The 14,734-nt window shown below is 37.7% G+C and overlaps 1 protein-coding gene across 5 annotated transcripts in view; it reads right to left on the bottom strand.

The window, feature by feature from the left end:
- coro2b (coronin, actin binding protein, 2B) overlaps positions 1–14,734 on the bottom strand; it is a 42,743-nt gene that overhangs the window by 2,238 nt on the left and 25,771 nt on the right. For all 5 annotated transcript variants that reach the window (XM_012959071.3, NM_001016965.2, XM_012959070.3 and 2 more), the window contains 8 exon segments: positions 10,590–10,790; positions 9,782–9,898; positions 9,221–9,370; positions 7,531–7,695; positions 7,187–7,303; positions 1,863–1,967; positions 1,615–1,711; positions 996–1,108 (listed from right to left, as the gene is read on the bottom strand). In XM_012959071.3, coding sequence (XP_012814525.1) covers positions 996–1,108; positions 1,615–1,711; positions 1,863–1,967; positions 7,187–7,303; positions 7,531–7,695; positions 9,221–9,370; positions 9,782–9,898; positions 10,590–10,790 — 1,065 coding nt within the window.

Raw genomic sequence — 14,734 nt, 5'->3', positions numbered from 1 at the left:
ACATTTGACATTCTGGAGATGCCCCCAGTAGCTCCCCACTGTCTTTTTTGCTAATTACCTGAACATACTTTTGGTTAAAGCCAGTTGCCTAAACTTAGGGACGACTCACAAAATACTGTGTGTATTTATTATATATATATATATATATATATATATATATATATATATATATATATATATATACACATACATACAGGTATAGGACCCATTATCCAGAATGTTCGGGACCAAGGGTATTCCGGATAAGGGGTCTTTCCGTAATCTGGATCTTCATACCTTAAGTCTACTAAAAAATCATTTAAACATAAATTAAACCCAATAGGATTATTTTGTATCCAATAAGGATTCGTTATATTTTAGTTGGGATCAACTGGGACTATTATAGTTTGTGTGTGTGTACAGATATATATACTGATGTGGGCACATCGTGAACAAGGTCCTAGACCCGGACCGAAACGTTGATGTTTGAGCTATGATGTAAGTTATTAATAAAGCTAATTGATCTACGCTGGAGTGCACATAACTTTTGGAGAAATATATATATATATATATATCTGTACACACACACAAACTATAATAGTCCCAATTATTGGCTAACTCGTAATTATTTTGTGTTCACATTACATGCTAGCTCAATAACTAGTGTAGTCTGCATCATAATTAAAATTCTCTGCCTCTAGCATCAGCGTCTGTGACAGATGTAACTTTATTTTCTGCTTGATGATTGCTAATGAACCCTTAATAGCAGCCTGAGTTCTCCATGCTTGTGCAGTGCCGCTGACACTCAAAAGATGACCTAACAAGAGCCAAGATGGTGTGTTGCTGTGGACATTTTTAAAGCCTTTTACTTTACAAGCTTCAGTGTTCATTTAAAAAGGGAACATGCATCCAAACGGTGTCTGACATTTTATAAATCTGTTTCATAAAAAAGTTGTATTGCCACTATTAAAGAGCATGAGTGAATTGTTAGCAGCTGTAGGAAATGCTTTACTCACCCTTCTTGGAACAATCATGGATATTGGCTCTATCTGGTTCTTTAAGGTGATTAGCTTGTAAAATCGAAAAATCTCACATGCAGACACGTCCAGCCCATGCTTTGGCATCACCCCTGAAAATAGATTGTCCAATCATACAGTGCCATGCCCCCTATAATTCTCTCCGATATACAGAATACCAGTGTGACAGATGTTCTCAATAAATGGAGTACAATTGCCCAATTTGCTCCTGCTCTGCATTTTTGTGTTGCGCTAACTCCTTTTGTTATTGCATGTTATAGTAAAATCCTGCAATACCAAATTTCTCTGAGCAAGGCATAAGTGTCTAATGTACTTTGTGCTATTATGCTTTGCCACTTCCAAAAGATAAAATGGGATCAAATCTCCCTCTTTAGTGTGGCAGATCTGATAATATATTATATACGATCAATCAACTGGTGGATAATTGTAAGTTTAATAAATAACACTGGTTGGAACTTGTGTAAGGGAATAGTGCAAGTTTTAGAATGGAAAGTACCCTTTACAATAGAAATAGCCTCCCACCACCAAAATCTGCCCTAAAAGCCATTGCAATATACATGTCGGTCTGGGACATATCCTCTATAACGTTGGTCCTTACCTAGCCCTTTCTGGGGGGCAGGGGAGCGGAATTCCATTAGGTAAGTCAGGTATGGCTTTTCTGCTGTGATCTCATAATAACGAATGTTACCATCTCCCTGGTGTGACAAAGAAGTAGGCAGTTAGAAAACTGACTGCACTAGAAGATGTGTATTGATCAGTGGAAGAGTTGTGATGAAATACTATGAAAAGCCTAAAGACAAGGAGCCATTATTAGATGGGGTAGAATGTGGAACACGTATAGCTCACCTTTCCAGCCAGGTACAACATATGTGTATCTGCATCATAAAAGGGGAATAACAGCCCAGAAAGGCCATCTATTTCCTCTTCAGTCACAGGCATGGACAGGTCCTCCTGCAAGATCATAAATTACAGTTGTGAAGTCATAGAAACACCACACATGCACACATCGTTTGTTAGCTTGCTACAATTTGTGCTTTAAAGAAGTGTTGTCACCCAGACATAAAAAGCTGTATAATAAAACTTATTTTAAAATGAAACATAAAACCCAATTTCCTATTTTTATTAATACATCCATATTCATAATAAAGGCATTTAAAAATCTCAGCTGTCAATCATATATTGCCTGCACTGCCTCTATGCATAGAGGTGGGGCAGATAATTACTTTCACTTTCCATTCAGCACTCACTTTCCCCCTCCCTCCTCAACATCTAATTGTGTAACAGTGCATAGGCATGGGCATCAGGTCCCCTATTCAGGCACATAAAGACAATATTGGCATGGTGCAAAGCTTGCCTTAATACCAATGCCCACAAAATGGTACCTGCCTTCTTTCTGTGATTATGTTTCCAAGCGTGAAGGAAACATAATGTATATTACTTATATAGCGTAAGTGAAGTTTTTTTCTTGACAAACACAATAGAACATAATTTGGATTTATTTCTTAGGGTAACAGATCCCCTTTAAGATTGGGCAAAGCTGATGACAATTCAGGCTTTAGGATGTCAGTCTAGCCAACAACAGGTTATTTGGATACCTTTAGCAAATTCATGCTTTCCAAATGGAGAAATGGGATCCTGCTCTTAGCAGCAAATCTTAAAATATATGCTATAGGGACCATGATATAGAAAAGCATCTATTTTTGTATTCCTTATTGTTCTTAGTCTTTACTACTATCAAAAGGTACTCCAAATGAAAAATTAAGTTAAGTGTGATATGTATAGAAAACCAATCAGTAGGAAAGGCAGGCACTCCGGAAGTCCGAAAAGTAGAGTAGAAGCTCAAAATTGAAGCAAAATCATAAGTACTTTATTTTAATATACATACATGCTATAAAGAAGCCTTACGCTTTTCCTACCATTTAGGGTACTTAATCATAGGCTGAATGGTATCCTTTAGACACTCAGTATTTAAAGTTATACTGGCCAATCAGAGAGCGGCAGTGCTAACCAATTACAACATAGCATACAATGAAGACAATTAATTTGTTAATAGTAATAGTAAGAACAATGTGATTAGCTAGGTAATTACTACATTTACACTAAAAGAAGCACATAGCAATGTATGTAAAATAGTTGTATAAGCAGGGCCGGATTTCTCTCCTGGGCGCCCCGAGGCCGCCCCTGTGGGCCCCCCCAGTGCGCATGTGCGAACGCGCGACAACACCCCCCCAGCCGCGAGTGCGCATGCGCTCCTTTAAACTCCCATACGGAGCAGTGGGGAGAGGTCCCGACTGCTCCGTATGGGAGCCAAATTTAAACATTTTCTTGCGGTGGCCCTAAACTTCTGCCGCCCTAGGCCCGGGCCTTTGTGGCCTCTCCACAAATCCGGGCCTGAGTATAAGTTCTGAAATACAAGTTTACTGTATGTACAATGTGCTTATCAATAAATAATTGTATATAATTATAAATACAAGTATAATATTAAGTTATTACATAGTAGTAAATATAAATAAAGCATTTTTTAGAAGTAGAATTATACATAGCAGGATACATCATAATCAAAATTCAATCCCTCTGGTTGTCTGGTGTGTAAGAAGAAGATCCATTTAGTTTCTTTTTTGATTAAGATATTGGTAGTGTTACCTCCTCGGGGGTCTGGATTAGCTTTATCAATGCCAATGACAGATAAGTAGGAGAGAGTTCTATTAGGGCACTCTAAGAAGTGTCTAGCGACAGGGGTATTACTGTTCACATCAGTGATAATTAAAATGTGCTCTCTAATCCGCTCTTTTAATCTCCTGCTGGTTTGGCCTACGTATTGTATTCCACATTTCTTACACATAAGCAGGTATACAACATTCTTAGTGTTACAGTTAATGTAATAATCAATATTATAAGACCTGTTAGTAACGGTAGAGCTAAAGGATTGAGTTGTCTGTATGTAATTGCATGTAATACAGCGCTTAGCGTCTCATCTGTACCTTTAGTTGATAACCATGTGGTTGAAGCTTTATTAGATTGAATGAGGCTCAGGGATAGTCTATTACCTATAGTTTCTGTTCTTCTTGTAACGAAGTTCAGACCATTATCTAAAATCTGTCTAAAGCTGGCCATACACACACCGATAATATCGTACGAAACCTCGTTTCGTACGATATTTGGTGCGTATATGGCAAGTCGGCGACTCGACCAATATCGCAGGAGGCTGCTGATATCAGTCGACTCGCCGATCGGGCGGGTTAAAAGATTTTGATCGGGAGCCATAGAAGGCGCCTGACCAAAATCTGCCGTCAGGGCTGAATCGGCAGATGGAGGTAGAAATCCTATTGTTTCTACCTCCTTATCTGCCGTTTCAGCCCTGAACAGTTAGTGGCCGACTGTACGATCGGAAATCGCCACGTGTGTAGCCACCTTAAGAATAGGGTCTGATTTAAGGATTCCCGAATTTCTCTCTATAATGTTTCTGATCTCCTTATATTGAGGACTAAAAGTGAGTATGCAAGATAAAGTTTGAGGAGAATTCTTTTGGTCATTTTTTCTGTTATAAGATTTCTGTTTAGGTTCCTGTTTGCTATGTACAGGGTTTATGCAACATTCAGTTCTTGTTACAAGGTCAGTCTTATATCTATCAAATAAATCCAGTCTATTAGTAAAGATGTAGCGAACTGTTCGCCGGCGAACTAATTCGCGCGAACATCGCGTTTTTTTGGCGTTTTTTTTACAAAGTATTTTTCAGAGAAGTTTTTGCCCTTGATCCCCCTCCTGCATGCCGCTGTCCAGGTCGTGGCACCCTTTAAACAACTTTAAAATCAGTTTTCTGGCCAGAAATGGCTTTTCTAGGTTTTAAAGTTCGCCTTCCCATTGAAGTCTATGGGGTTCGCAAAGTTCGCGAATATTCGCGAGTTTTGGCGAAAGTCCGCGAACGGGTTCGCGAACATTTTCGGCGATGTTTGCTACATCACTATCTATTAGTTAAAGCAGCCTTTCGAAAAGCTCGATTTAGAATATCGGTTGCATATCCTCTATCTCTTAATCTCTGAAAGAGATCCTTAGATTTGTGAAAAAAATCACTTTCGATAGAACAGATACGCCGGAGGCGCAAAAATTGGCTATAGGATATATTATTAATTAAGTGTCTAGGGTGACTGGAAGTGGCGTTGTTGGCTGCACAATCTTTTCTATAAATAGTTGTTATAACATTGTGTTCTTCAGATGAAAGAGTAATATCTAAATAATTAAGAGAGGAGGAATTAATTTCAAAAGTAAATTTAAGGTTGTAAGTGTTAGTGTTAATTACTGAAATGATATCTTCAACTTGATTTTTAGTTCCTGACCATATCACTATAATATCATCTATATAGCGACCATAGTATTCAAAATGTGATTGAAAGGCATTGTTATTAAAAAAGTGTCTCTCTTCCCACCATCCTAGGAAAAGGTTAGCATAGGAGGGTGCAAATTTCGCCCCCATGGCGGTGCCACGGCTTTGTAAATAGTATTTGTTATCAAAAATGAAAAAGTTGTGAGTCAGCAAAAAGTGGATGGCATTTAAAATGAAAGTGATCATATTTGCATCATAAGTGCTATAGTGGTTGAGGTGGTATTTACTTGCTTCTAAACCCAAGTGATGTGGAATACAAGAATAAAGGGATACTACATCAATTGATGCCCTTTTATAGTTCTCGTTTTTCCAAACAAAGTTACTTAAAGCGTGTATAAGATGTCCGCTATCTTTAAGATAGCTTGGAAGTCTAAGTACTAGAGGTTGCAAGAGATAGTCTACAAATTCACATAAATTTTCACCTAGGGAGCCAATGCCTGCAATGATAGGTTTACCTATTGGAGGCCTTTCTTTCTTATGTACTTTGGGTAAGTAGTGAAATATCGCAGTTTTTGGGTTTTCTGGTTTTAAGAAGGAATAAAGTCTATCATCAATGATGTTAAATTTAAGAGCATTTTGTAGAAGGGCATCTAATTCGGATTTATATATTATAGTTGGATTATGATCCAATTTTTTATATGAATCAAAGTTAGTTAGTTGCCTTTGGGCTTCTGTGAGATAGTCTTTCTTATTTAGTATCACTATTTGGCCTCCTTTGTCAATTATAAAATATATACAATTATTTATTGATAAGCACATTGTACATAAACTTGTATTTCAGAACTTATACTACTATTTTACATACATTGCTATGTGTTTCTTTTAGTGTAAATTTGGTAATTACCTAGCTAATCACATTGTTCTTACTATTGGTTCAAATTAATTGTCTTCATTGTATGCTATGTTGTAATTGGTTAGCACTGCCGCTCTCTGATTGGCCAGTATAACTTTAAATACTGAGTGTCTAAAGGATACCATTCAGCCTATGATTAAGTACCCTAAATGGTACGAAACGCGTAAGGCTTCTTTATAGCATGTATGTATATTAAAATAAAGTACTTATGATTTTACTTCAATTTTGAGCTTCTACTCTACTTTTCGGACCTCCAGAGTGCCTGCCTTTCCTACTGATTGGTTTTCTATACGGCTCCCCTATGCTGAGGGTCTGGGGCATGAGCACCCGGACCAAACCTTTAATCGGGTAAGCTGGATCTCTACTAGTACATCTTAGATTTATATTCTTTTTAAGTGTGATATGTAGCCTTCAAAGGAACAGCAAGTTATGTGGTTCATATTATTGTATATTACAGGTATAGGATCCGTTATCTAGAAAGCTCTAAATTACAGGAAGGCCTTCTCCCATAGACTCTATTTTAATCAAATAATTTACATTTTTAAAATTGATTCTCTTTTTCCCTGTAATAATAAAAAAAGTACCTTGTACTTGATCCTAAGTAAGATATAGTTAATCCTTATTGGGGCAAAACATTCCTGTTGGAGTTATTTAATGTGTAAATGAGTATGGTTATAAAAGTATGGTTATCTAAATTATGAAAAGATCCCTGTATTCGGAAAACCCAAGGTCCCGAAACATTCTGGATAGCAGGTCCCATACCTGTATTGGCTTTTAATGGAAAAGAAGGTAGATTCTGTCAAGTGGTTTGTACCTATTTTTGTCCCTATCTATAAATATGTAATACGGCAGATTTAGTTGGCTCTTTATGATAACTACTACTAATCATTGTGCCAAAATATGAAGAAACACTTTGCATGCCCCTCAGTTACTCACTTGGTCCCACAATGCCATCTGCCTTGTGTTCCATTTGGAGACACCTGTTGTGAAGAGACGCTTCATATCCCCAAGGAAAACAACACGTGTCACCTTATGAGTCTTACAGGCTGTTTCCTAAAGAAGAGAAAAGAGAATATAAAGTTGTGTGAAAGAATCCATAGGAACAGAAGTGAGGAGGGATACAGAAAGGAGCAACTTGCAATATGATAGCAAGGAAATATGAGGGACAACAACTCAAGATGCAATGTGTGTAGAGAAGAGATTTGGTGTTGTCTTACTGATAGATTAAGGGTAAGTCTGCACCAAATAAGAGACTAATCAGCGAGTACCTGCACCCTTACCTGCAGGACACGTCCTGAGCGAGGTTCTAGAACACGTAACTTTTTGTCCTTACATGTGGTGGCCAAAAGACTCCCATCTGTATTAAATGACATACAGAGGATGACATCTCTGTGACAGTCTATCATTTTCACTGCTTCCCCGATATCCAGGTTCCAGATTAAGATCTGTGTCAACAGCAAAGAAAGAATTTCACATGTCACTAGGGGCACAAATAGATCTTGAATGTTACAGAATACAGAGAAGAGGGGTGTTTTTACCCACTACTAATAACACTGTTAGCAATGTTACAACTTACAGGGTCTGTGGCCCTGACAACCTGATAGCAATTTTCAATTTCAGGCTAGATTATGAAAGGCAAATATTTCAGATACTATACAAAGTTAAAGAATGTAAAATAAAAATACCAATTATCCGAATATCTAGTCTAACTGTATAATTTTTATTGCATCCATGGGCTCTCTGCAAATCAATAATAAGAAAAAAGTCCTCTGCACTCACCCAGTATCAATATGCTACAGTCATTAAGCCTTTTGTGCATTTAGCTACCAAATAATGCCCTCCTCTTTAAACAAAAAGGATTGTTTGTCCATATATTGCAATATATTCAAACTGGCCAACAAAGTCAAAGTCATCCCTGGTCTGGCCAGTCCTACACTCACTTTCACCTCTTTCATTAAAGGAACAGTAACACCAAAAAATGAAAGAGCTTTAAAGTAATAAAAATATAATGCACTGTTGCCCTGCACTGGTAAAACTGGTGTGTTTGCTACAGTAACACTACTATAATTTATATAATAAGCTGCTGTGTAGCCACGGGGGCAGCCATTCAAGCTGGAAAAAAGGAGAAAAGGCACAGGTTACATAGCAGATAACAGATAAGTTCTGTAGAATACAATAGTGTTTTATCTGTTATCTGCTATGTGCCTGTGCCTTTTCTCCTTTGAATGGCTGCCTCCATGGCTACATAGCAGCTTATTTATATAAATTATAGTAGTCTTTCTGAAGTAAACACACAACTTTTACCAGTGCAGGGCAGCAGCACATTATATTTTAGTTACTTTTATACACTTTAATTTTTTGGTGTTACTGTTCCTTTAAGAATTCTACTGCTTCATTTTCCATTTTTCACAGGGACTAAGTTTGACCTGCAACTTGCTTGCTTTTAAAGGTTAAAATTCCCAAATGGTTGTTCTTTTATTGGCCACCACTGGGATCACCTGACTGTAGCTGGGGATGATGGGAGCTACAACATTGTGCTGGCCAGTGCTCCTGTATAAACTATACCAAAAAATGTAAAATTTGTGTTCACCAGTAAATGTTAAATCTCTAGGTGGATGGTGCAATCAGGATGTGACCATAAAATCAATACATTAGACAAGAGGTCCTCTGCACTCCCCTTTAAACATAGCAAAAAACTTTGACAAAACAAAAACTTTTCCTTTGTCTTCTACAGATCAAACTACTAGTTTATGAACTGTAGTGCAGATCTAACCAAGGACCATATTACTTTATATACCATACCGTACACATCGCTTTACTTTGTTAGCTTGATGTTATTATACTTGACATTATTTTCCCATGTATTTTCATTTCTTTTCCTTCTAACAGGATAGGGGGAATCAACAAAATCTTTAGGCAAATACTTTATTTTAATACATACAGTAACACCAATATCATAATTACACTGACCTTGTAGTCATAGCCAGCACTGAAGAGAATGTTGATAGCTGTTGGGTGCCATTCTATCAGCCCCACTCTCCGGCTGTGTCCATATAACTCCAGGACAGCCTCTGACATATTCCGTTTTAATCCACCATCTGGTATTTCCCATATTCTCACCTAAGGAGCAGCAAAGAAATCAAGTGCAATACTGAGGTGGGCAAAGCGTATAAGCTCAGAGGGATGCGTACACAGGACAGGGCACGCTCTACTACTTTAGAGTATGGGGAAGTTCATCTTTTTTGGGATATTTCTTGAGAGAGACTTTACCCAGAGACTGGCCATTTCTTTAAATTAACCTTTCTGATCTGTTGCTGGGTCGTGAAACAGAAGGTCTAAGTTTGTTTTCCTGAAACTCTGGGAGTTATTTACAGCACATGCACAGGAAATATAAATACTAGTATGTCAAACTGGGAATACTGCCTTGCAATCAGGTTTTGGGTTAAGCACTTTAAGCCTCAAGTGTACAAAATAACATAATTATTACTTGTAATAACATATAAGTCAGTAAAGAAATGCATATTCACTCACTGAAGTGTCTTCAGAGCAGGACGCGATGATATTCTCAATGAATGGGTTCCACTTAATGTCCAAAACAGTGCCTTGGTGTCCACAAACTTTAGGGTAATTAGGTTCAATGCGGCCAGTCTGGGGGAGGTACAGAACATTGCACGGTGAACTCCCCCACCTTGCAGTCCTGTGGGAGGAGCACAGAAACACGTCAGTGGCTCCTCCCACAAACTGCATAACCAAGAACATGCTATATCCCTATACCACATTTTAATTCTATTATTTCTGCATACAGTACACCTATTGTGACTCCCACATAATTACAGTAAAACATGATTACGTATAGCTTATATATATTATGTATACATAAATATACATTCCTGTACACCTGCATTCATCAAAACAGGCTTTACCCAAATCTGTGCATTAGAAATATGTCCTTATCACCATTCTCTTCCATTCACCATTACACAAGGTCTACAGTTCTCTCCATTAAAATCAGATTATACATACATTTTATATTGGGCCTGGTTATGAATATTTCATATAAACCATACAGTATATAAATGGCACTTAGGTTGGAAGGGGCAGGCTGGCTCAGCCACAGTACTGCCTGTATATTGATCCATTAGAGTGCCTACTGAAGCATAACTGCTCTTTAAATTTGCACAGGCTGTTTATCTTAATATGCTTCTAGTGCATATTTGCCCCACTGCAATAGCCTCAGGCAATCTATCCAAAAATGTCTTGACACGGCCAGCCTTGTGCCTGATAATTCTTACTGTTCTATTTTATCATCGTACCAAGATAAACCCTACATGTCACTCACCTGTTGCAAAGGAATTACAAGGAATGAACCCCCTCCTGCAGTTTCGGTGACAATTGCCAGGAACTTGGGGTTAACGGCACAAAAGTGATTGTCATGTACATTCTTAGTGATCGGTATACAATCATAACAGTTCTCTCGGCTTGCCACTTTGCCGTACACATTCCGGAATTTGGAGCACCGATACTGTGGGCGCCATGACATCTGCAAGAAACGGTTACAGAGATTAGAAACATTAGCTGTACAGGACAGGGATCTCCACCCACTTGTTTATTTGAAACAAAACTCTTAATCTTCAGTGTAACAGCAATTTAGATTTAATTGTATTTATTATTGAACTGACCCATTTGTTCTATTAATTTATTGTTCTGTTGTACAGCACTATATAAATAAAAATATACATATGTACATATTGCAGAGATGATCTATACTACTTTGTCTCACTGAGCTGCATTTTAGTTGTGGCTTGCAATGAGCTACAGCATTTAAGATCTCATCTGACAAACTCTACTCTGAGTTCTAAGTACAGGCATCTTAATAGCACAAGTCTTACCAGAAATTTTGTATAATTTGTCCTTGGCCCCAGCCACACACAGGGCTCTAAGGAGAAACTATAGGTATCATTACACTTTGTACTAACTGATAGATGCTTTTAGTATCCAGGTATGCTAGGCATGTCCACTATGTAGATAGATAACAGCTTCAAGATATGAGGTTGGTCATGAAGCCCCCAAACATTGTAGTTCTTTAATACCTTAGTTGTATTGATGCTAGGCCATGGCTTTGTTCTACCACTATAACATAACCCAGGTGCGCACAACCTGTAGTAGTCCATATGTTTCAAATTTGCAAGTTACATCATCCTACTAAAAACCCCAATTCAACATTTATTTGCAAGTCTCATTAAATAGGACTGTATATATAAACAACCATTTATGGGTGAATAGATTTTCCTATATTAACAACAGAGAAACAGCTCTCAATAAAACAGAATGCCACAGTTCACACTGAGAATGCCTCCTGTTCACATAATTCTTGAATTATGTCAAGTCTTACAAGCACAACTTAGTATATTAATGAACTTGCTAATGTCTGTATCTATGTTGGCCTAAGGAGGTGCCCAAGGTGCAAATAAATAGTCTTACAGTGAAAAGTAAGTAAATAATTCTCATAGTGCTCCAGACACCTCTCACAAATAGAGAGCCTACAATTTTAACACTTATTTTTTGTAGCTATCATAGCCATGTTTCTCGTCAAGCCTAAATTAATCGCTATCTTTAAACGGCAGTTATAGTGAACAGAACCCAGTGATATAATCCAGAATGTTGGGCACATTTTAGCTGTCATTTTAAAAATGTCAGTATTTGTCCTCATTAGAATATTGAGTTGGGAACAACAATTAGACACTATATGAATTATGTTATGTAAGGGGTGGGGTGCACCAGGGCCCTGCATATATTAAACATTCATGTCAACATCAATTACAATAGGTGATTGTGAGGAGCTACAGAGAAATTACTGTATGTGGCATTTTCAGATTTCCATGGAAACTATGTAATGCTAAGGGCATGTGTTGATGTCACCCATCCCACAGCATGTGTAAATAGCACTTGTGCATTCAGTCTGAGCATACGCAGAATATATTTCTGCACATACTGGTCCCTCCCTGTAAACAGCTTTATTAGAAACAGGCTAAAGAGGGAATTTTATCAGAGCAGAGACTTGTGCAGATACTGGAATTAGGCAGACAGAGAGGCAGATCAGAGAAACAAGAAGAATCTAAAGCAGCAGTAGAAACAGGAAGTAAAGGAGCAGGCTGTAGAGACAGGAAGTAAAGGAGCAGGCTGTAGAGACAGGAAGTAAAGGAGCAGGCTGTAGAGACAGGAAGTAAAGGAGCAGGCTGTAGAAACAGGAAGTAAAGGAACAGGTTCCCATGGGTTTAGGAGAACCATAAGAGAAAGCATTTAATAAAGTATTTGTTACAGAAAGGAGAGAGTACATTTTAAATACAAATTAAGAAATAGTACCATAGCAACCAATAAGATCTTTGCTTTGTTTTGTAACTTGTAGGTGACCATTATATTCTAAATTGCTGATTGGTTGCTATGGGAGATTGAAAAACTAAGGGACCGAGTTAAATAGATAGTCAAGTCTAATTGATTCAAATTATATTCATATTTATCAATTTTGAGCCTTTAGGATTCATTATTTAAAGGGGACCTGTCACCTAATAATTCCAATTTCTTTTCTATTGTGTTTGTTAAGCAAAATTAACTTCACAAACTATATAAATGATATAAATCTTGTTTCCTTCAGCCTTGGGGATATACAATCACAGCTAGCAGGCCATTTTGTGGGCACTGTTATTAAGGCAAGCTTTGTATCGTCCCAAAATCTTGTGTATGTGCCAGAATGGGGGGCCGGATGCCCATGCACTGGCTACACAATTAGATGGTGAGAAGGTAGAGGGAATGTGAGTGCTGAATGGAACTTTTAAGTAATTGCCTGCCCTGCCTCTATGTCTTAGGCATTGAGGTGGGGCAGGCAGTATATGATTGACAGCTGGAAATTTTATATGCATTTATAATGGATTTGAATATGTTAATCTAAAAATGAATTTTGGTTTCATGTTTTATTTCGAAAAGGACTTTTATTATACAGCTTTTTATGTCTGGGTGATCAATCCTGATTTACATTTCTAGAATTACTGCTTTCCTTAGATAATTACCACATAAGATTGATTCAGAAAGGTCTATTGAGATCAGAATCATAACTAAAAATAAAGCCCAGAATCCCTCATTCGATATAACCGAGTAGGGAAACCTACCTAATTGCAGTTAAAGAAAATCAGGTATCCCTAGAGAATCAAACACTGTCTTGTCTCTTTATACCAGCTGAATGCTCTTCAAAGCATTGTCGTAGTGCTTTGCATACAGTATTTTGCCTATTTTTTGAATGTCTTGCTATGTCTAATAAACCAGCTCTTTGCATAAACTGTTTTACTGTTTAAGTCAGTCAGCTGCCATCCTCATCTCATGCATGTTTGTTTTGTTCAAAAACCAGCTACTTTCAATAGTCCATTTGCATGAACTGCTTTACCTTAGTCAATGCAGCTAACTCATTATCTGCATGTAGTCTTTGCAAGTCTGACTAACTGCTTGGCATTGTTTTGATTTTGCTATGTCATAATAATGTGCTAATTATTCTTCATATTCTGCCTGATATGACCTACTAATGCCCTTACCTTTTCTAAAAAGATGAGTTGGGAAAGGGGAGAAAATTCCAGAGAAAAGCCACGTCACACATACTGTAGGCTGTAAGCTCTTTGGGGCCAGTAACCACATCCCAGCCGTTTATTGAACTAGTACTGAACTATTATTCTTACTGTCTATAATAACTATACCCCTGTTTGTGTTTACATCTTATAAAGCACTGCGTACATTTGTGGTGCTATATGAATAAAAAGGGGATTTTATGTGTGACAATGCGATTAGAAGATAAACAGGCTCGCTTTTAAAAGGGGTACAAAGTGGAAAGTGCAATAAAGGGGCACCAAGGCTACAGATACATAAAGTATATTAAAAGCAGAGTTGAAGTTCAGATCAGCTTCAGTCACATGAGGAATGTTCTTTTTGTGACCCTTACTGTTCCTGACCAACTCAATAATACATGTGACAGGCATCTGTTCACAATATCACATTTGGGTCTTCACTGTGCTTTGCATTCTGTTGTAGAGACTTGGTGCTACACGGAAGAGACATTGTGTTACAGTATTACAGTGTACATTGTAGGAATCTCTGCGTTACAGTATCATACTGTTCCCAGAGTTTTTGAGGTGACGGAATGATATGATGAAATACTGGATTTCATGTGTAGTGCAGTGAGGGAGTCAATACATCACTATTTTACAGATTATTACATAGGAGTAATTACTTTACCTCATTTAATTGCACAGTGTGGCACAATCAATATCCTTGAAATAAACATGCTCTACATTAAAGGCACAGAATTTCTTTAAGTAATGGGATATACTGTCTATCTCACTGGCAGAGCCATTGTTGAAGGACCATAGAATTAAAGTGCCTGGGAATTCAAGCAATAACCAAAACCCCAAAATGTTTTGGGGAACAAATGTAAGTTAGTAGCAG

Source organism: Xenopus tropicalis, chromosome 3, assembly GCF_000004195.4.
Source record: "Xenopus tropicalis strain Nigerian chromosome 3, UCB_Xtro_10.0, whole genome shotgun sequence".
NCBI classification, from domain to species: domain Eukaryota; kingdom Metazoa; phylum Chordata; class Amphibia; order Anura; family Pipidae; genus Xenopus; species Xenopus tropicalis.
This window is presented reverse-complemented; position numbering and strand designations above follow the sequence as displayed.